Below are 23,402 nucleotides of genomic sequence, written 5' to 3'. Positions count from 1 at the left end.
GCTTTGGGAGGTAGTGGTTCTGCATCACCGCAGCTCTTTAGGCAGAGGGTAGATGACCACTATGGTTGCTGTATAAAGGATTCCTATTTGGGAATAGGTTGCTCTAGATGCCCACTGCCTGCAATCATTTTAATCTAACCCTGTCATTTTGCAGATGGGGAAACTGAAGTGTGGAGAAAAGTTATTACTTGCCCAAGGTCACATAGTGAAGTTAGTTAGTAGCAGGTCCACTGCCATCTTTCTCTTCCCTGTTCCTTCCCAAGATCTTATGCTAATATCTACTATTTATAAGAGACCGAATGCTTCTTGAGGCTTTTGGCTTGTGTGTTTGCCTGTACCAAGTGATGCAGTGGAGAGAGTGTTGGACCTGGAGTTGGAAAGACTTGAATTCGAATCCTGTCTCAAACGCTTACTAGCTGGGTAGCCATGGGCAAGTCTCTTAATGGAAGGATAGGAATTTAAGAATACCTTGCAAGACTAAGCACATTTTTGGGTCAATCATGTATCTGGTCCTTCTAGTGTTAACTTCTTTCAGCTTCAATTTCCTCATCGGTAAAATGGGGATAGTAATAGCACTTCATAGGGGTTGTTCGGATCAAATAACATCTAATTTGCTATGTAAACCTTAAAGAGTTATTGTGAAAAGGGCCTACCCCTGGGCAAGAGAAAGGTTGGGGAATAATAGAATTTAGAGTTGGCCGGGGTTCTAGAGCTGATTCAGGTACAGGTGGCTAAGGACTCAGGAAGGAATGTGGGAAGACTTGAGCTCCCATCTGGTCTCAGAAGCTGGCTAGCTGTGTGATCCTGGGCAAGTCACTTAATCTGTCTACCTCAGTTTCCGCATCTGTAAAATGGGGATGAGACCACTTCTCTCCCATGGTGGTTGTAAGAATCAAATGAGATATTTGAAAAGCACTTTGCAAACCTTAAAATACTGTATAAATGCTAGCTATTATTTACTTCGACCCTTTCATCTCACAGAGGAGGGAAATGGGGCTGAGAGAAGTTAAAAGATCTATCTAAGATCATGAATTAATGCATAGTCCTAACTGAAGTGGTTATTCACTGGATCCAAGGTCCAGTTGCTATGGTCAAGAGACTGAATAAAATCTCCAAAGCATCTGGTCAGGGTAAGATCTGGAGAGGCACCTTGGGCCCTGGTTTTGCGGTTCACATGGGACAGCAGCAGCAGGAAGGGTGGGTTGAAGGGAGCACCATCCCCCACCTCGGCCTGCTTTCCTGGGTGTTGCTGTGGCCCTAGTCTTGTCCCCTTCTGCATCAGCTGTACCTGCTATGGCAATTCAGGAACGCAGACATCACCCCAGGGCCGATACTGGGAAGGGCCAGGAGTGATCACACTTGGCATTGACTCTCCTGTGCAGCAGCTGATTCTTTACAGTATTCATTCCTTTTTAGGGAGGAAAAAGGGCTGGAAACCATTCCCCCTCTCTGCCTATGAGGAATCTCTTTTCTCCTAACACCTGCCTGCGTTTGAATAGGTGGATCAGGGATAGAGTACTGGGCCTGGAGTCAGGAAGACCTGAATTGAAATCCAGCCTCAGACATTTACTAGCTGTGTGACCTCGGGCAAATGGATTTAACTTCTGTTTGTCTCAATCCACTGGAGAAGGAAATGGCAAGCCACTTCTTTGCCAAGAAAACCCTATGGTTTATGGTCCGTGGGGTCACAAAGAGTTGGACATGACAGAATAGCAACAACAATATAACTTTGGACTTAGTGGAAAATTGACACGCAATTGGAGTCAGTAGTTTATAAATTATAACACATATTTCACATCTTTATATCACATATGAAATATACAGACTCCATTCATACATACACGTACATGCTATGTGAGGGGAAGGTGGCAATATAAAATAGCAGGATAATAAAAGTACATACCATATCTACCATTGGAACAAATCACCTCTGAAATATGTAGTCGCATGTATATGTGTGTATATGTGTATTTATATGTATGTGTATATATATACATGTGTGCATGTATATGTATGCGTATGTATATGTATATGTACATAGTCAGCCCTAAACTTTTTCAGGGGTAAAATTATTAGATAACAGTATGAAAATAAAAAATGAGAATGTTTATACATTGAGCCTATAAGAAATAGGGGCTTAGGTTCTTGCAACCACCAAAAACTAATCATTTGCTAGAGATTGCTGAAAGACACACTTTTCTTGTAACATGTACTTTTCCTAACACAGTAACCAAGAAATAACCATAAACTGCAGGGGAGGGACAGGGGCAGCCTGTGGGAAGAACCGGCCAGCCCAGCAGGGCTCTCCACTAGCAGGACACCTGCAGGGTAGGTGGGATGCTCACTAGGCTGCTGACCACCAGCCGTTCACCCACAAACTTAGCTGTTTTTCCTTTTTTTTCCCCAAATTCTTTCACCATGCACACTTGAGAGGTTACTTTAGCACTTTCTGGAGCAGATTCACGAATACTTTTATGAAGACTTTCCTCCTTTTTGCTGCTATAAACTACCACATGGCACCTCATTTTTTCCCCTCTTCTGCGCATGGCTGAGAATGTGTGTGTGTGCTTACAAAGTGAACTTGAGTTTCTAATAAAATCACGTGAATGCTGGAGGTCACAAAAATCAATTGCATGAATGTTGAAGATTGACCATATATAGATATGTGTGTATATATATGTATCTATGTGTCTATCTCTCTTTCTGAAAGCTAACTTTTGTGTAGATTCTTATCTGTTAAGCTCAAAGAAGAAAGACGAGGCAACGCAGGTTCAAGCCTATCTCTGACACATATTGCCTGCATCCTGGCAAGTGCCCCAGCCAGCTCTCCAGGACTTTCATTTAAAGACAGACTGAAGATCTGCATTAGTGGAGGGAGTTTCCATATCAGGAGTTCTCTTCACAAATGAAATCAAAGGTCTGGAACAAAAAGTGACCAGTACCACATAACAGCTAGACGGGACCTTAAGGGCTAGACCAGCTCCTTCCTTTTACAGAAGAGCAAACTGGTTCCCAGAGATGATTTGCCCAAATGGTAGATGTCATATATATATACATATATATATATATGTATATATATATATGTATATATATATATATATGTATATATATATATATGTATATATATATATATGTATATATATATATATTTTTTAATTCTGCTGTTGGATGTTGCACCTTCCCCCTACTTGCACTAAATATTCATTCCTCCCCATACTGGTCCAGGCATCTTTTTCTTCATTTCTCATCACTTGGTAAAAGCTGCCCCGGCAGCTTTTCATTGTCTAATAGGCTTTTTCTTTCAGCCAAAGACAAGGTTTATTAGAATATCCGTCATATTGGGCAGACTCTTAAGGAGTCTATTGACTAGATTTTTAAGAATCTGAGCTCTGATAGGCTTTTTAAAGCACCACTATATTTTATGGCATCCACCTCCCCCCCCCTTTTTTTGCTTTCTATCACTTCTATTAGTTTTCTACAGCTTAATTTCCTTGCACACTAGTCCTCTCCTGGCAATGAGGTCCCAGCCTCCTTTGCATATCCTCCATGTCCCATCTCCATGCCTTCTCATTGGCCTGCAATGAGTGTTCTTTCCTTCCTCACTTTCATTCTTGGAATCCCTCAAGATTCAGCTCCACCAGCCACCTTCTGAGAGAAGCCTTTCTTGTCTCCATCCCAGGTGCTAATGCCTTCCCCCCTTGCCCCCACTATACCTTGAATGGTATCTACTTTGTTTGTATCTATTTATGTTTGCACCATCTCCCCGTTGTTAAAACATAAGCTTCTTGCGGGGGGGGGGGGGATTCAGTTTTGTACTTATACTCCCAGTGCTTAGCAGAGTGCCAGGCTTTTGAAAAGTGAACAGTTGTTTGCTTGTTGCTTGACTTGCAAGGCCATCTCAGAAGGGTGCAGATAAGATAAGGAGAATCCAGTGTGGGCTTCGGTGTCCAGGAAGGCATCCTGAGGAGGTGGACCTTGAGCTGAAGCCCTGGGGTGTGGTCTGGGGCTGGAGGAGGCTCAGCAGGGAGTAGAAAGGCAGAGCGCCCTGGGTACCCAGGCTCCTGGGTTGACAGGTACCGCTGGCTCTCTAGTCTGAACCACCTGGACAGCTCTGTAGTCTCTCCCAGTGGGGGCGTCTCAGTACCTGGCAACACCAGGCAGAGCCCCCCTGCCCCCAAGCATAGACATTGCCCTGGCACCATGCCCCTCATAACTCCTGGCATAGCCTCTGGCACTTGGTCTGCCTGGCCCTAGAAAGCCAAACTAGAAACCAGCAGCTGTTGAAGCCACAGAGGCTGATTTGGACTTGATGTAAAAGCCCCAACCTTTGGGAGGGCTCTCACAAAGCAGAATGTGGTGGGCAGTTGCTTTCAGTTACGGATGACTTATCAAGTCTGTTGTAGGGAATTTCTAGTGAGGGTATGAGGTATAGTATACTCCACAACACCAGGAGTCCTTTCTGGGAGGGCATAATGCCTGTCTATTCTTGTGTCACTCGGCAATTGTTTAGTCATTTTTCAATCATGTCTGACTCTTTATGACCCAATTTCATTTTTTTTGGAGGGGGGGCAAAGATACTGGAGTGGTTTGCCGTTTCCTTCTCTAGCTCATTTTATAGATGAGGAACTGAGGCAAACAGGGTTAAGTGACTTGCCCAGGGTTATTCAGTATAAACCTGGGTCTGTAGAGCTGACTCCCCAGAGCAGGAGCACAGGGGTCCCCAAAAGCGATGACACCTTTAAAAGAATAGAGAAACGGGCTTTTGAGCAAACATCAAGGTAGGGGGCAGAGTTGATGATAGTTCGGGGTGGTCTGCCTAGACCAGAGCTGGTGCTTTGAGGCACTGAGAGAAATACCTGGAGAAGTTAAAGAGCTAGCCATGTGGTTCAAACTAGAGTGTGATTAATGCCCAGGTACCAGGGGCCCTTAGCTGAATCTCAAAAGAAACCAGGGAAATCAGATGTTGAGAAACTGAGGCTCAGAAAGACGATCATATCTCTTAACCTTTTTGGGGTGTCATTCTTTGACAGAATGACCACTGGCATTCTAGTGAAGCCTAAGGATGCGTAAGAGGAAAGTTCTTAAAGGCACAAAATAAAATACATAGGATTAGAAAGGAAACCAAAGGTTAGTGAAAATAAAGATATAATTTCTTTTTTTTTCCCTATCTAATTTCAAGGGTTTTTTTCCCCACTTCCCCACCAGAATCTATCTAGGGATCTCAGGTTAAGAACCTTGATCTAATTTCACTCCCTGATTTTACAGAAGAGAGATCTAGAGAAGGAAGTGACAAAGATGGCCAGTTGCTCTCTGGTCTCCTGTTTCCCCTCTTTTCACTAGTGGCCTCGGCTCTTGCACCAAGGGTTGCCTGTATCCAACTATGATATATTTGTTCAAGCTAAATGGTTTTCCCCATTCCAGGTCAGTTGGAAGAGGGTTGTTTAGCTTTAGCCTCTTCCCAGGTCCCATTGTGAAGGGTTAGTCTCTTCCTCATGTCCAGATTATTATTATTTTTGGGGGGAGAACCAATTGGGGTTAAGTGACTTGCCTAGGGTCACACAGCTAGTAAGTGTATGGGGCTGGTTTTGAACTCAGGTCCTTCTGACTATTGGGCCGGTGCTCTATCTACTGTGCCACCTAGCTGCCCCATCATGTCCAGATTTTTCAGGCTCCTGTCCGTATGGGACCTTGGCCTCATGGCTCAACAATTTTTCATCTTCCAATCAAGACATGGTACTTAACTGACCTGAGCTTGGCTGGCATGGGGCAATGTGGGTTTACTATGAAATAGAAGTATCTGAGTATAGAAGTTTGTTCATGGAGCCACCATCTTCTGTTGCCTGGCATTTTTTCTTTGCATGGATGTAGCAGCTTCACATTTTTCTTTAAAAAAATTTTACTGATAGATTTTGTTCTTATATCACCTATATTTCCTCCCTTTATCTTTTCCTTTCCACCTTTCCAGAGAGCCATTCCATATAATGAAGAATTATATTATTACATGGTTTTAAAAAAACCCACCAATGAATACATCCAAAAAAAACCTGACTACATATAAAATTCCATACCTCCGGCATGACCTCCTCCCCCACCTCTGCAAAGGAGAGAAGGGAAATGTTTTCTTATGTCTTGTGTTTGGGCCAAACTTGTTTTTTGTAATTGTGCAACATTCATTTTCAATTGTTTGTGGTGGTTCTTTCTAATTTCATTGTTTTAAAAATATACTTTTACTTATTTTGTTAAATATTTCCCAATTACATGTAAAACATTTTTTAATGTCATTTAAAAATATTTTGTGTTTCAAATTTTCTACCTCCTTCCCACCCTTCCCTCCTCCTTGAGAAGGCAAATGACCTGTTTTCATTGTTATAGTCATTGTATGTTTCATTTTCTTGGCTCTTCTTCACTCTGTATCAGTTTGTATAAGTATTCTCATGTTTCTCTATGTTGATTGTTTCTTACAGTAGGGTAATATTCCTTTAACTTCATGTGCCATAGTTTATTCAGCTATTCCTCAGGTGATAGGTATGTTTATGTTTGGTAATGATTTTGTTACCACAGAGGAGCAGCTTTTCTTTCTTTTTAAAAATAATTAAACTTTATTTTTAATAAATTTTAAAAAATAGATTTTCTCTCCCATACCCTCATCACTATTGAAAAAAGAAAAAAAAACACACCCAATAAGGATATATAGTAGAGCAAAAACAAATTCTCACATTTATATTTTATTCTATACCTGTCACTCTATCCACTGCCCCCAAAAGACCTAATTATCTGGTAATCACACTTCTAAGGTAAACCGGTACTCCAACCATGGTGTTAGAGCAGGGGTAAGGAACCTGTGACCTTGACGCCATGTGTGGCCCCTAGGTCCTCAAGTGCTGCCCTTTGACTGATCCAAACTTCGAGAACAAATGCCCTTAATAAAAGGATTTGTATTGTAAAACTTTGACTCAGTCAAAAGGCGGTGCCTGAGGACCTAGAAGACCACATGTGGCCTTGAGGCTGCAGGTTCCCCACCCCTGTGTTAGAACAAGGCTCCAGGATAACACAGGTTCAGGTAAACAAGCACAAAAGGGTCTGTTGAGGTTTTCTGTGAAACATTAAAATTCCAGTAATATCTTTATTTTATTTTATTTCATTTTTTTTTGCAAAGGGGGATGTCCCTGAGGCTTGGCTAACACCCAGACCTCTCTCTTCTGCCTTCCCAGCCCATTTGACACAGAGAACTTCTTGGTGTCCCCTGGAATCAGCAAGTTTTCTGTGGGCAGCAGAAAAGGCTCCTTGTATAACTGGACACCTCCGAATACCCCCAGCTTCAGGGAAAAGTATTATCTTGTGAGTATTTGAGACCATTTCTCTGCTCCTCTGCCCCCCAATTTAGCACAGTACCCTTATGGATACCTTTCCTGTACTGGTAGGTGAGTACAGCAGTTTAATCCAGTCCCAATCCTACTAACTGTGAAGAAGTTGTGACCATCTGAGCCCAGAGGATAGAAAAGATGAGAGTTTGGTATGTTGCCAGCCTAGTATTTCCTTACCCCACTTTTAGACTAACACAGTTCTTACTGCTGTTTTCCATCTTGATAGTTCCCTTTATTTTCATCACATGGAAAAAAGAAGACAGACTTATCATAGAATAATACATTTATAGATGAAAAGATCCTTTGAGATCTTCTAATCCAATATCACCACTTTATAGACAAAGAAACTGAGACCTGGGACAATAAAGTGAATCGTCCAAGGTCAACAAGGTAGTAAGTGGCGAAGTTAGCTAGTTTGAACTTGAGGTCCTCTGACTTCAAACCTTGTGCTGCTTTCTTTCTTTCTTTCTTTTTTATTTAAAAATTTTTATTTTTGTAGGTAATCAGGGTTAAGTGACTTGTCCAGGGTCACACAGCTAGTAAGTGTCTGAGGCCAGTTTTGAACTCAGGTCCTTCTGACTCTGGGGTCAGCCTAGTGCTATTTTCACTGAACCATGTTTCTCTTATGCTCCATCCCCGAGAGCAGAGACAAGACAATTGTGGCAAAGTTACAGCTAGTCATATTTTGATTTAATACAAGTAAGAACCTCATAATTAGAACTGTCTCTGGGCAGCTAGGTGGCACAGTGGATAGAGGACTGGCTCTGGACTCAGGAGGACCTGAGTTCAAATCTGGCCTCAGACACTTGACACTAGCTGTGTGACCCTGGGCAAGTCACTTAACCCTAATTGCCTTACCAAAAAACAAAACAAAACACAACGAAAACTGTCCCTAAGTGGAACAGGCTGCCTCATAAGGAGATCTCTTCCCAGTCATTGGTGGTATTTATGTGGAAGCTGGACAATTGTCAGGCATTAGGTAGGGGCTCTTTCTACACCAGGTGAGAAATTGAACTGGGTGACCCTGAAGGACCTATTCTACTCAGATTCTATGATTCAATCTTTTCATATACCCTCTACCTTTTGCTGGAATCAGACCTCAAATTGATTAGCTCGTCTACGTCTAGTTAGGTACCTTCTACTTTCTGGGACAGTAGTAAACCTGCCATAGTAGAAAATTGGTCCACCAGTCCAGAAGATAACGACACCCCCGCCTTTGTTCTGGAACATCCCCCTTCAGACTTACCCACTCAACTTGCCAGACTTAAAGCAAACCCACTCTTTCTGATGAAACCTTTGCTGAGAGACCTTGCCAGAAATCAGGCAGTGTGTTTCTTTGTGGGAAGAAAGAAGCCTGGAGTAATTTCAATTTAGAATACAAACTATGGAGATAAAAATATAAAATCACTTTTTTGGAATTTCTACTAGCCTCCTGATTCAGGGAACTGGAGATGTTAATTGAATAGGGCATTTTTCTATATATACCTTCTCCTGGGATGGCAGCCTGGGAAATGAATTGCAAGCTACATAACTTGGAATAAACTGTTACCTGGGAGAGTTGACAGTTTACTTATGTTACTTAATTTGATTTATTGAATTATTAAAGTAGTAAACATTAAATATTTTGATTTTATTTTTACTATTTATTTTATTAAATATTTTATTTTATTATTATAGTATATATTTATATATAAAATATTAAGAATTAAATACTTAATACAATTTACTTAATTCAACAAACATTTATGAAGTATCTACTATGAACAAAGAGGCACAATATGGAATATTCTGGTTAATCAGATATTCTGGTTAGTAGAGAGGTAACATATGGAACACCCATAGGAAACTCCTCTTCACCCAACAGCTCATCTTAGAATCTTGTGCTCTATAAGGCTAGATCAGAGGAATGCAAACTCTGGCAGGTCCCATCAAGCAGCAAAGGCTCAAACGTTAACCTGGGGAGGGACTTTATGTCTCCTCCAAAGCCCAGAGAGGTTCACTCATCACCAGGATGGTTGTAGAATGATGGATTTGTCAGCTGACAGAAATCTTGGAAATTATATTGTCTCCAGTCAAAGAGGGTCTTGATCTGTAGAGGAAATACCTAATTTGATGTAATCACAGATCTTTGACGTAAGTACAAAAAGCATATAAGCTTTATAAGCATAAAGGACAGAATATTTTGGTTATTTTGTTCTGTTTTATCAATTAGAAGCCATTTACACATCTTGGGATTGTTATAAAGTTACCCCTTCAGAGATTAGTTTAATGAAAGGAGTTATATAGGATATCCACCTTTATGTATTTATGGTGTTGGGATTAAGAGGTAATGATATGCAAGGAAGCATTTCTGTAGCCACTGAAGCCTGTATTCATGCACCCTCTCCCAGTCTCTTTTCCAGCAGCCGCAACAAGGACCAGAGGGTCAGAGGAATAGCACCCCCACTCACTCTTTGTTGAGCTACCTGTCCGATAGTGACTTGGGTATGCATCTTCGGGGGAAGAGCGCTGAGCAGCCCGAGATGACCGAGGTGGATTCTTTCAGCTCAGATGACCCCAGAGAGACGGAGACGGGGACCTCGGCTTCTACCTCAGATGCGGGGTTCCCACTCTTCATTCCTTGTCCCGATGTTTCCATAGAAGAGGAGCAACAGGAACCCTCAGCCCCGCGCTCGGATGGGGTCTCCCCAAAGACATCTCAAAGGGCTGGGGACTGGCATGTGGTGCGACCTAGCCAGCTGAACTTTGGAGCCAATGACCAAATGGAGCTGCTCGGCCCCAACCTGCTGCACGGCTCATTGCTCCAGAAGGGTGTGATGTTTGACAGCCAGCAAAACCTGGGAAAGCTGGGAAAAATGAAGTCCGAGGAACCGACTGAGGGCACGGGCCAGTCTGTGGAGAAACCCCTGCAGGAGGTTTTAGATTTACTTAAGTTGATGAATCCTAGGCAGACACAACTTCAGGAACTAGAGTACCAGGTTCTCTGCTTCAGGGATCGCTTAAAGGTATAATTTGTCTTCTTGCCAGTAATAATAAAGGCAACTTATATTTATATGGTGCTTTAGGGACACAAGAATGTTCACTTCCGTTATCTCATTACATTCGATAACACTTATTAAACACCTTTTGCATACAGAGCATTGTGCTCATGGCTGGGGGGCCGCGTAGGGGAGGGAACTCTGGTTCAGCCAAATCAGTCCTTGTCATTATGAAGCTTATAGTCTATTGGGAAATTGGACACAAACGCCTATAACTAGTACACAGGTGGGCAGCATGCTTCTTGCCTTCTCAATGGGCAAAAGATAGAGGGGGAAGGGAATTTGAAACTGAGAATAAAGAGCAATTTTTTTTTAAAGGAAAGAAAATATATTAGAGACATGCAGGAAAATAAAAAGTGCCATGTGAGGTCGGAGGGAGACGATCCATTAAGGACAGAGGAAGATCAGGGAAAGCTTCATGGAGAAAATGGGACTTGAATTGATCTTTGAAGGATGAGGACACAGGGAAAGGGGAAGGCTTTTCAGTCAGACAAGTAGGGAAGGTTATTTGATTTTTTTTTTTTTTTAGTGAGGCAATAGGGGTTAAGTGACTTACCCAGAATCACACAGCTAGGAAATATTATGTGTCTGAGGCCACATTTGAACTCAAGCCCTCCTGACTCCAGGGCCAGTGCTCTACCTACTGCACCCCCTAGCTGCCCCGATGTTATTTGATTTTCTAAGGGCCCTGTGAGAGAGGGGAGGCAAGTAGTATTATCCCCATTTTGTAGATCAGAAAATTGAGGCCCAGAGAGGGGAATTTATGTAAGATCATTCAGGATTCAATCCAAGGCCTTCTGACTCCACATTTAGAGGCCTTTCTCCTACCCTGATTTTCTTTGTCATCATCATCCTCATCATCTACATAGTGCTTTATGATTATTTCATTTATTCTTCACAGTTTTGTGAAGTAGGTGCTATTATTATCATCATCCCAATTTTACAGATGAGGAAACTGAGGCAGATGGGGGTTAAGTGACTTGCTCAGAGTCACAGAGCCAGTAAGTATCTGAGGCCAGATTTGACCTCGGGTTTTCCTGACTTCAGGCCTGGTGCTCTATCCGCTATACTACCTACCTGGCCCATTTCCCCTAAGTTCCAATCTCTCTCAAGGTTATAGTAACTTTGAGACCTCAGATTAACCTCTAGTCTTATAATTCCAGACTAGGAATTAGGAGATTTAGTTTTTAGCCTTGACTTTGCCACTTACTGGCTTGGGCAAGTCATTTTTCCATCTATAAACTTCAGTTTCATTGTCTGAAAAATGGGAAGGATAATTTCCGCTTTATCTACCCCAAAGGGTTCTTGTTAAGATTAAATAAGCATCAGTCAATAAACATTAAGCATCTACTGTGTGTGAGGCACTATGCTAAGCACTAGGGATACAAAAGGAGGCAAAAGACAGTCCTTTCCCTGAAAGAACTTTGGTGAAAGTATTCTATAAACTGTAAGGAATAGGGACTGGGTCATGATATCATTGGGAGAGGGAATACCCAGATGTAAGGGCTTCCTCTGCAATTTATCTTCTTAGAGGTGGTTAAGTGACTTGACCAGGGTCACACAGCCAGTACATGTCAGCGGCAGGACTTGAACCTGGGTCTGACTGATTTAGCTGCTGGCTCTTTCTCTTCTCTACCCTGCTGCCTGTCTCTAACAGCCAAATACAGAAGCCCTTCAAGTGCTCAGTGTGTATTTGGGAGGTGGTGGGATATTGAGGCAATTAGGAATTAGGAGACCTGGGTTTGAATCCTGGCCACTTATTAGCTGTGTGGCCGTGGGCAGGACACCTCACTGAGTCTGTTTCATCATCTGTAAAGTAGGGATAATAAATACCAGTACTGTCTCACAGGGCCTTTGTAAATTAAGTGCCTTATAAAGCATTATTAGAAATCCATTAATATTGTGTATTTGCTGCTTTGTAATTCATCCATCCTAGGTAGACAAGTGCTTTTCCTATTTGCACAGTTCTTCCCAGAAGGGATTATTAAGCCCCCCTGCCTTGTTTCAGGGCTTCCCAGGGTTCTAGCCAGTAAGCTTTGTTTGCTGTATGGCTTTGCACAGGGAGATTTGGCCCCACTCATCTCAGTCTGCTCACCAGATAGGGTTCCCTGTCTACTGAGAGGACACTGCTCTGAAGTCTTTTCCACCCCTATTTCCTGATAGCCCAAGGTTACTAACCAGGAACATTCATCCATGGAGAGTTTGATGGAGACCATATTGGAAAGTTTTGACTTTTTAAATGCTGACTTCAACCCAGATGAGCTTTCCCTATTTGGCAGTGGCCAGGCCCACAGTATAAAGTGAGTAGACCCCCCCCAACCCCACGGTGGCCTCTTCCTCTCCTAGAACTTTATTTCTAGTTGGTTTTCTTTCTGTTCTCTATATCTATCTGTTCCCCAATTGGCATTAGCCTCTTCCATGGCCAGGCCTTGGAAGGACTTGTCTTGGAGATAAAGTTGCTGAGGTTCAAAGCTATTGTGTTTCAGTTGGTGGTAGCTTATCCCTCATTCAGTGCGGGCCTCTTTCCTTCTCCTGTAGAATGCGTTAGACCACATGACTTTTAAGGTCCTTACTCATTCTAATATTCTGATTTTGAGTTTATAACTGGGGTCATACATTTAAATTCTATTAAGCAACTTCCTTCCTTCCTTCCTTCCTTCCTTCCTTCCTTCCTTCCTTCCTTCCTTCCTTCCTTCCTTCCTTCCTTCCTTCCTTCCTTCCTCTTTCTCCTTCTTCTCTCTCTGTCCACTTAGGGTATCATACTTTTACCTGCCTGTGTAAAGAAAATGTAAATTTTGATCCCTGAAGCCTCCCAAGATATCTTGGCATTTTGGGGCTAGATTTCTTTCTTACGGACCATGCCTTAAACCCAAATCACTCTGGCTCTCTCATTGAGGGGTCAACAATAGGTCCCAGCCCAAGTGCTTGGTCATTGTTTGGGCCCTTATGGCTCAGAGTGAGGGTAAATAGCAATACTTTCTGTTTTGGCCAGAAACCCTGAGGGTCTTCCCCTCCCAGACTGACTTTTTTCTTTTCTTTTTTTTTTTTAACTAGGTAAAAGAGGCCATTTTTTGCCTCATTTTTTACCTAGCCTTACTCACTGAATGGGCATTGCTTCAGTCAAACTGAGACCTGGGAAAGACCTTAGCTCAAAAAGGCCAAGGTCTCCCACTGTATCAGGGCCACCTCTAGTCCTGATCTATATCTGGCCACTGGACCCATTTGGCTCCGGAGGAGAGAGTGAGGCTGGTGACTTTGCACAGCCCTGCCTCACTTAAATCCAATTCACTTATAAGTCATGGCATCACCTCCTCCATGTCATGGGTCCTCCTTGAGAATGAAGGACAAACAATAACAAGAAGATTCTCAACTGTCTTCATGTGCTCTTCACTACTTTTTCTTTTTGGGTCCCTTCTCAGTCTATCCATCTCTCTCTGTCTCTCTGTCTCGCCCCCCCCACCATCCCTGTGTCTGTCTGTCTGTCTCTCTCTGTCTCTCTGTCTCGCCCCCCTGCCATCCCTGTGTCTGTCTGTCTCTCTCTCTGTCTCTCTGTCTCCCCCCCCCGCCATCCCTGTGTCTGTCTCTCTCTCTCTCTCTATCTCTCAGAACCCAACGTTGTATTCTACATATAGTAGGCTCATAGTAAGTGCTTATTGAATGAAGACAGTAGACACTTGGGGCCTAGAGTTGGATTCTATAACACGAAGCAGTATGGGGAAGGGGAGGGATGGTTAAAATAGTAACCAGCTTCTTTCTCACAATTCAATTCAGTAATGATGGCACTTCTCAGTCTCTGAAAGCATCAACCAAAGAGCTCACAGCAGGAATTCATGAACTAGATGTGCTTTTGGTGATTCATCTCTATGTCTGCAAAGCTCTGTTACAGGTAAAGTGTGGGGCTTGGAGCAACTGACCATTAATGCCAAGTGGGTAGAATGGGAGGAATCCTTAGCCATAAGCATTTATGAAGCATGTGCAATGGGCTAGGTGCTGGGATACATGTACAATGAATGACACAACCCCAGTTCTACAAGACAAAGAAGAAGGGGGGGGAGGTTTGTTTTGGTACTGAAGAAATGACACGTCTGTATTATTCAGACTGTGGTCCCATTTAACTACCCATGTGACTTGGGGCAAGTCACTTCTCTGGATCCGTTTCCTCATCTGTACAAAGACAGGGGTGTATTAGAAGACCTGTAAGGTCATTGTGTCAGATTCCTTTGAGGACAGTGTAAATTATGTTTCTTCTGTTTGTACTGAGCCTTTCATATCCAAAATGGCAGCTAGGTGGCCTGGTGGTTAGAGCACTGGACCTGGAGTGAGGAACACCCGAGTTCAAATCCTGTCACAGATGCTTAATAGCTGGACCAGTTACTTAGCCTTTGTCTGCTTCTATTCCCTTATCTGTAAAATGGGGCTAACAATAGCACCTACCTAGCAGGGCTAGTGTGAAGATAAAATGAAATAACATTTGTCAGTCACTTTACAAACCTTGAAGTGCTAAATACTAGATATTAATTATTATTATTATTATTACTATTTATGGTGATTAAAAAGTCAAGCTACCTGAACCCTGAGGAATAAAATCAGTTTGGCTGCTTTACCAGGGTAGGTCCAGGTCTTTTGAAGAATGGCTATGAATTATTTCAAATGGGTTTTTACTAGCTCTGTCCCTGAGGCAACATGGACTGTTTTCTAGAAACTGATGTGCCCGAACTTGTCAAGACTGGTCCAGGAGAGCCTTCTGGAAGAAGTGTTACAGCAAAAAGAGGTTCTGGAGAAGCTGTCCATGCTCGATGTGGAGAAGGTCAGGAACGCTACGTCTGCTGATGAGCGTATGTAGCCTCACAGAATCTACACTTGCTCACAAACCATGGAAAATAGTGGGTGACATGTAAAGGCTCATGTTTTAAATCTAGGGGCATAGCAGTAAAAATACCAGTCTTGTTGATCTAAATGGGAAGCACAGTTCAGCTGTTTACTATCTGCGTGGCCTTAGGATCAGGCCACTTGAGAAAATACTTTGTAGATAGTAAAGGGCTAAGTAAATGTGAGCTGTTATTCTTATGTAACTTGCCTAAGGTCACATGATAAATAATGGGGTTGGGATTTGCACTTGGGTTTCTGACTCTGAAGCTACTGTTTTGTTTTTTCAATTATGTCACGTTGCCTGTATAGCTTGAGAGTGGTGGTAATGTTAGCATTATGGACCTTATGTGTTGTAAAAAGAAAAATCTCTTTAATCCTGTCATGGGGGCATGATATGGATCAGTGGTGTCAAACTCAAATAGAAAGGGGGCCACTAAGATGTGCATTCAAATCCCTATGGCCACATACTGACTTGGAAAACCACATGTTAGCTTTATCTATGTTCTACTGTATTTTTATTTATTTTGTTCAGTATTTCCCAACTACATTTTAATCTGGTTTGGGCAGCTGGCTGTTTGTGTTTGGTGCCTCTAAAGTCTTTCACAGGGGAGCTACAGCTATAGTAGAAATAAGGCATTTAAAAAAAAATCTAACTATCCATAGAATTTCCTTTTTAACTTTTTTAAAATTAAATTTGTATTTCTTTCAATCAGTGAAAATCTGCCTTTTCCCCTTGGGAAGAAAGAAAAACAAAACCCCTGTTAACAAATATGTATAGTATAGTCAAGCAAAATGGATTCTCTCATTGTCCAAGTCCAAATAAAATATGTCGCAATCTGACCTCTGAGTCTATCACCTCTTCATCAGGATATCCATAGAATTTCAAAGGCCGAAGAAATCACATACTTAAGTGCCCACTTTGACTAGCAAAATTCTAGTATTTAAGAAGTTTTATGTTCTAAGAAAGTATTTGAGAAGTTCAGAGACAAACTTGCCTTTATATGGTGCTTTTAGATGTACAAATCATTCTCCTCACCATCCTGAGGTATATACATAACCTCAGAAAAGTGGTTTGCCCAAGGTCATTCAGATTGTACATGACAGAACAGGGACTCAAGCCCAAGGCTTTGGACTTAGACCTGCACAGTATTCACTATACCATGCTGTCTCCATTGGATTTTAGAGAACTTGGGATCTTCTGAGAAATAGAGAATAAAATGGAGTTAGAGAAAGAAGCCCTATCTTTATCCATCTTTGAGAATTGTTAGTTTTTCTTCCCCAGACTTTAAAAACCTATGAGGCTGTTATTGACAAGGAGGAGAAGGTCAGAGACTGCCCTCTCCCTAGAGGATGCTCTCAGAAAGGAGATCTCCAGTGGAGATCCATAAAGCTCACAGGATACTCATGTGGATAGCAGTGGTTGGCTCCAGGGAGATTTGATTTCAGGGGCCTTCTCCTGAACATTTGTTTTCAGGTAATGCTAACAGAGTTCTGGTGAATTAATGATTACAAATCTGGTTTTTCAGTTATTCCCCAAGCCAAGAAGAAGAAGCAGTATCTGAAGATGTGGAGTGAATGCACCGAGCCAGGAGGGATCCTATTCTGTTCAGCAAAAAATTTCCAAAATCAACTGAAAAAAATGTTTCTGCACAAAATTAAAGGGAAATATCCTGGACAACTCGAGATAGGTAGATTTATTAATAATTCTTTGTATTTCAATCAATCAATAAGCACTTATTAAGCACTTACCATGTGCCAGGTACTGTGCTAAGCACTAAGGATACAAACCCCCCCACCCCCCCAAAAAAAGCAAGTAAAAATAGCCCCTGCCCTCAAGGAGCTTACATTCTAATGAGGAGATAACATGTATATTAACCAAAATATACGAGGTAAATCTAGAACAGCTGGAAGGAAACTTTAAAGGGAAATTACAGATTGGGGCTGAGGGAACCAAGAAAGGCCACCTCTAGGAGGTCAGTGTTTAAACTGAGGCTTGAAGGAGGCCAAGAATTCTGGGAGTTGGAGGTTGGGAGGGAAAACCTTGCAGGCATGGGAAATAGCCAGTATTCCAAAGGTGAGAGATGGGGTGTCCTGTAAGGAACAGCAAGCAGGCCAGAATGGCTAGATTGGAGAGCGGGTGAAAGGGAGTAAAACACAAGAACAGGTAAGATAGGAAAGGGTCGGGTAGAGAGCCTGAAATGCCAGCAGAAGACTTTGCCATTGATCCCGGCGGGACTAGGGAACCCCTGACACTTACTGAGTAAGGGGGTGATATGGTCAGATCTGTGTTTCAGGAAAATCACTTTGGCAGCTGAGCAGAGGCTGGATTGAAGCAGGGAGAAATCTGAGAACGCAAAGACCAATTAGCAGGCTATTGTAATACTACGGGTAGAAAGTGATATAAGCCAGAATTAGGGCTGGGGCTGTTTTAGTGGAGAAAAGTAGCTGTATACAAGAATTATTGTAGAGAAAGAAATAATATGATTTGGCAACAGATCGGATATGTGGAGTGAGAGGAGTCAAGGATGCTAAGGCTCTGAGCCCAGATGACTGAGGATGATAGCACCCTTCAGAGTAATGAGAAGTGAGCAAGAGAGGAAGTTTGGGATGAAGGAAAGATAATGAGTTCTGTTTTTGAAAAGTTGAATTTGAGATGTCAGGAGAGAGATCAGGGCTCAATATATAGACCTGGAAATCATCTGCATGGAAATGATTCCTGGGTGCTCGGAGGCTGATACGCTCACTAAGTGAGACAGCACAGAGCAAAAAGAGAAGAGGCCTAAATGTCCCCCAAGCATTGGGGGACACCCCCAGTTGGCATGACATGAAGAATGGGCAAAGGAAAATAAGTGGGTGGCCAGACAGGGAGGGGGAGAACTAAAAGAGGACAGAGTCGTAGAAACAGAGAATATCCAAAGGGAGAAGGTGGTTAATAGAGTCAGCTGCTACAGAGAGGTCAAGAAGGATGGAGATGGAGATGAGGCCATTAGAGTTGACTAAGAAGAGATCATTGGTAACTTTGGAGACAGCAGTTTCAGTTGAATGATGAGGTCAGAGGCCAGATTGTAGAGAGCTTAAAAGTGAGTGAGAGAAGTGGAGGCACCAACTGCAGACACCTCTTTTTTTAATAATTTATTTTTAGTTTTCAGCATTCACTTCCACAAGATTTTGAGTTTTAAATTTTCTTCCCCTTTCTCTCCTCTCCCCATCCCAAGACAGTGTGCAATCTGATATAGGCTCTATTTACACATTCATGTTAAGCATATTTCCCCATTAGTCATGATGTAAAGAACAATTAGAACTAATGGGAGGAACCATGAGAATGAAACAACAAAACAAAACCATAAAGGTAAAGGAGAGCAAACAGTATGCTTCGATCTGCAGTCAGGCTCCATTGCTGTTCCTCTGGATGTGGAGAGCATTTTCCATCGTGAGTTTTTTGGAGCTGTCTTAGATCCTTGCATTGCTGAGAAGAGCCAAGTCTATCAAAGTCAGTCATTGCATGGGGTGGCTGTTTGCAGACAACTTTGTAAAGGAATTTAGCTGTAAAGGAGAGGAGAGATGCAGGATGATAGTTGGAGGGTCATGGTAGTGAGAGGTATTTTTTTGTTTGTTTTTTAAGGATGGGGTGAATCTGGTCATGTTTGTAGAGGGCAGGGAAGGATCCAGTAGATGGAAAGGGAGTGAGGATTAGAGAGAGAATGGGAATAACGGTGAGGTGATCTGCTAGAGAATAGGGAGGGGATGGGATCCTCTTGGCTTTGACAAGCAGAAGGGCCTCCTCCTCCTTAGACTGGAGTTTAGGAGGAGATAGTGTGGGATTTCAGAGGGATGAGGTGAGGAAAGGAAGAGTTCTTGAGAATTGGCTTGAATTGTTGACATAAAATGTGAGGTATGACATTCTCAGCAGAGAGATTTGGTGGAGGGCAGGGTCATGTCAGCATATTTGAGAAGAGAGGGAAAAGTTTGGAATAATAACTGCTCTGATGAATGGGATAGGGAACCAATTAAAGAAGAGTGGAAGGATTGTCTTGCTGTAGTGAGAGCTCAGTTAAGATGAGCTAGAATAAATTTATAATGGACCCAATCAGCACAATTACATGATTTCCTCGAATTCTGTCCAGCCCTCTATAAATGTAAGCTTTTTGCTTTCAGAGGGGCAGAGGGTACTGTACCTACAGTACTGATGAGGTATGAGAACCAAAGCTGATTTACCTCAAAGGATAATGAGTTTTGTGGGGCATGATCATGATGGAATCCAGTCCAAGACAGTGATGGGACTGGTGGGAGATGAAGGGCTGACCTGGGAGCCTTCTTTAAGTGGAGGCTTTGAGAGTTGTTTTGCTTTACCCTCCAGCCCTCCAATCAGAGGGGCAGACAGTACTGATAAGGTGTGAGTACCAACGTTGATTCAATCTGGAAAGATGGTGGGAGTGACCCAAAGTTGGAGTTTGACAAGGTGTGATCAGCGATAGGGCAACAGAGCAAGAAATTCAAGAGTATAGTATAGAATTGAAATGGTTTACTGAGGGGTCAAAATTGGGAAGGGAGGAGAATATAGCCACAGCAAGGGTGATGGTATAGGATAGTGCTGAGGGATAGAGGGATTTGATGTCACAGTAAATAAGGCATACAAAGAGATGGAAGGATGAAAAAAATTATGAGTTCTTGAAAATGAAATTGGAACATGTATGTGTGATAACAAAATCAAAAGTATGCCCTTCCCTGAGTGTCCTAAGGTAGAACATCTGAGAAGTAGGTTGTGGAAGCTGAATAGATTGAGGGACTGTGGGAAGGTAATATATTTGAGGGGACATCAGTGCATGTGTTAAAATTCTCTAGAACAATGGTGAGGTCCCCATATGAAAGCAGATAGACAGGTTTGCCAATGATTTGAATTGTACTTTTTAGTTTTCAAAGCGCTTTTAGCTTACATTATCATGTTTGCATCCTATTCCAATCCTATGGGCTAGGCAGGGCAGGGATTTCCAACTGCGAGCTGGAGAGATTAAATGATTTGCGTAGTCCACACAGCTAGTAAATGGCACAACTAGACTTGAACTCTTTGACTTTTAAGTACAAGGCTTTTCCCAAAGTGCCACCGCCTCTTAGGAATGAATTAGTTCCCTGTATCTCAGAGTGTAGAATTTAACCTAAACACTATCACTACTGAGGAATTCATTGTATTTATAAGAAAGGCCATTCCAAGGAACAAACCTTGTAGTCATGCAACTTATAGACCAAAGACTTACCTTTTCTTCTTTTTTAATCTATGTTTAAAAATGTTTTCAAAGGGTGATGACTAGATAGCTTTCCTTGCTTAGCTAGAAAAGTCACTTTTGGAAGCATTTAGAAGTAGGGGAGAAAGAGGAGCAATTCTTTCTTGAGTCGACTTTTTAGTCAGTCAGCAAACATTTATTAAGCACCTACTAACTACCACCCACTGTCCTCAGTGTTGGGGATACAAAAAGGAGCAATAGACAGTCCTTACCCTCAAGGAGCTTCCAATCTAACTGGAGAGACAAGCAAACAAATATACACAAACAAGCCAAATGCAGGATAAATAGAAATAAAGAAAAGACGGTAGGCACTAGAATTAAGCGAGATTGGGAAGGGCTTCCTGCAAAAGATGGGATTTTAGTTGGGACTTTAAAGGAAGCCAAGAAAACCATTAGGCAGAGATGAGGAAGGAGTGCATTCTAGAGGGCTGCCCAATGCAGGCAGCCAGAGAAAACACCCAGAGCCGAGATATGGAGTGTTTTAAAGTTCATGGAACAGCCAGGAGTCCCTGGAATCCAAGAGTACACGGCAGGGAGAATGATTCAAGAATAAGGTATAAGGCATATGTATTTTGAAGGACAGCTGGAAATACTCAGTATTCCATTCTGTATGCCTTCCTACTTACTGTTCTATATAATAAGAGGGCATGATTCTGGTGTTCAAATATGGGAAAGGCTATCAGATAACAGAGGGATTCGATTTTTTTTTTTCATGAAGTTATGAAAAGATGTTGTCCTTCATTCTTGAAGAGGACGAGGTCTCAGAACAACTTGTCTTGCAGATAAAGTTGTTGAGGTTCAAAGCAGTGATTGTATTCTAGTTGGTGGTGATTCATCCCTCATTTGGTGTGCGGCAAAACACTTCTTTCTGGGCCTCTTTCTTCCTTCTGCAGAATGCATTAGACCACATGACCTTTAAGGTCCTTACTCATTCTAATATTCTGATTTTGGGTTTGTAACAGGGGTCACACATTTATAAGGAGATGAGATTTTGGCACAATATAGGGAAAGCCTTTCCTAACAAATAGAACATCCAGAAATGGAATGGACAAGGGCTGGCTTGTCAGGTAGGATGCATTATGTCACGGGAGCTTTTCAAACAGAGGCTGGATGACCTTTTGTCAGAGTGGTTATAGAAAGAGTTCCTGACTGGGAGGGAGTGGTTGGATTTTCTGACCTGTATGGTACCTTCTAATTCTGGATTTCTATGATTCCATATTGTTTTTCCTGCGGTTGGGAAACCAAAGACTTGGTATCAAGGTCAAGGGATAAAAAGATGCTTATAGGAACTGAGCTGATATGCTTAAGAACTTCAGGTTATCCCATTTTGGCTAGGTTTCCTTCTCTCGCCCCCCAAAGTTTAGGGAGAAGACCAGAGTTCGAGGTGTTCTTAGTGCTCCAACATTTGGTGAACCTGAGAGTTTCAGAAAGTGGGTGTTTCCTTAGATTTCCACATGCAAATGTTATGAACCTAAGTTTATTTGTTTTGTTTTTCTGCTATTGTTGGGTAAGTGTGTCACAGGTTGCTGGAGCAGGTGGTCAGCTGCAGTGGGCTCATCTCCTCTGTGGGCCTCTCAGAAGAACTCATCACTTGGTTCCAGTTTCAGAGATACTTAGAAAAGCAGAATGTTACCGATCTGGAGAAACACTTTGCCCAACTCACCAAAGAAGGTGACTAGCGATTACCATCTATCTCTTTATTAAAGAAATACATTAACAATGGAGAAGTTGCTCTGGAGAGCCTTGGCTCTTGGGTTCAGACACATTTCTTAATAATTAGGATACAAAGAATATTTCACCAAATCCCAGAACCTCCTTTTCTTTCCTCTCTAGCATTCTTTCTAAGAGATCACCTCTAATTAGGTCACAAACCAAGTTCAAAGACCATGGAAACCATAATTTATAAAACTAGGTTTTCCTTATACCATACCCTTTTATAGAGGAGGTAAACTCAGAGTAATGAAGTAACTCACCCAGGGTTTGAATCTATGTTTCTTGACTCTTTACACCAGACTGCCTCATGTTGTAATTAGTCTCTGAAGAACAGAGAGGAATTCAGATGCAAACAACCACTTCTTCAAAGACCGGTCTAAGTGCTCAATTAACCCACTGCTGGGATAGGTTGGGGGTGGGGGGGGTAGGTTAATCTTTGCAGTTAAGAGCCAGCCTCAGTTCATCTGACTTTTGAAATAACCATTGATCAAAAGTTGCTACTTTCAAACCCTGGACAAAATATGCAGCAGTGACAAGAAGTTTGTTTCTAATTCTTTAGCAGGCAAAACAAAATCTACAAGTGCTTTTTGTCTTGACTTCATGAAATCATGGACATTTACTTACTTCTTCACTCCTTACCTTCTCCTCCCGGCCCCCAGTCACACTCCTTGAAGACCTACAATGCTCAGGACGGCTAAAGAAGATAAAAAAGCTGAAGGGAAAGAGATTGGGACAGCTCCAGCCACTGCCCCAGACCCTAAAGACATGGGCCCTGCTGCAGCTGGATGAGAACCACCGGGTCCGCAAGGCGGCCATTGCTCGGCTCTCTGCTGCAGCTGGAAATAGGAGCTTTCGGGAAAAGGTATTTTATGAGAAAGATATTGAGACTGTTGCTCATAGGTAGTCATACACTTGAGAGGCAGATGAGACAAGACCTTAGAGTTAAATTCATACTTTAGAGATAGATGGGCCCTTTAATCCAATTCCTACATTTTAAAGAATTAGGAAAATGAGACCTAGGGAAGTGAAGTGACTTGTTCAATGGATAATGTGGGAATTTGTTTTCTGTGACTGCATATTTAAGAGTTTTGGTTTTTTTTTCCTTTTTTATTTTTTAAGGGGGGAGGTTGTAGAGAGAA

At 42.2% G+C, this 23,402-nt stretch overlaps 1 protein-coding gene across 1 annotated transcript in view; it reads left to right on the top strand.

Moving 5' to 3' along the window:
- The window catches only part of RIPOR3 (RIPOR family member 3), a 121,262-nt gene that overhangs the window by 92,394 nt on the left and 5,466 nt on the right, over positions 1-23,402 (top strand). Inside the window, 8 exon segments of the mRNA XM_020984206.2 lie at positions 7,212-7,338; positions 9,755-10,369; positions 12,566-12,702; positions 14,174-14,288; positions 15,102-15,237; positions 16,798-16,959; positions 22,063-22,221; positions 22,923-23,125. Coding sequence (XP_020839865.1) covers positions 7,212-7,338; positions 9,755-10,369; positions 12,566-12,702; positions 14,174-14,288; positions 15,102-15,237; positions 16,798-16,959; positions 22,063-22,221; positions 22,923-23,125 — 1,654 coding nt within the window.

This window comes from Phascolarctos cinereus, unplaced genomic scaffold (genome assembly GCF_003287225.1).
Source record: "Phascolarctos cinereus isolate Bilbo 61053 unplaced genomic scaffold, phaCin_HiC Scaffold_2;HRSCAF=192, whole genome shotgun sequence".
In the NCBI taxonomy this organism is placed as follows: Eukaryota; Metazoa; Chordata; class Mammalia; order Diprotodontia; family Phascolarctidae; genus Phascolarctos; species Phascolarctos cinereus.
This window is presented reverse-complemented; position numbering and strand designations above follow the sequence as displayed.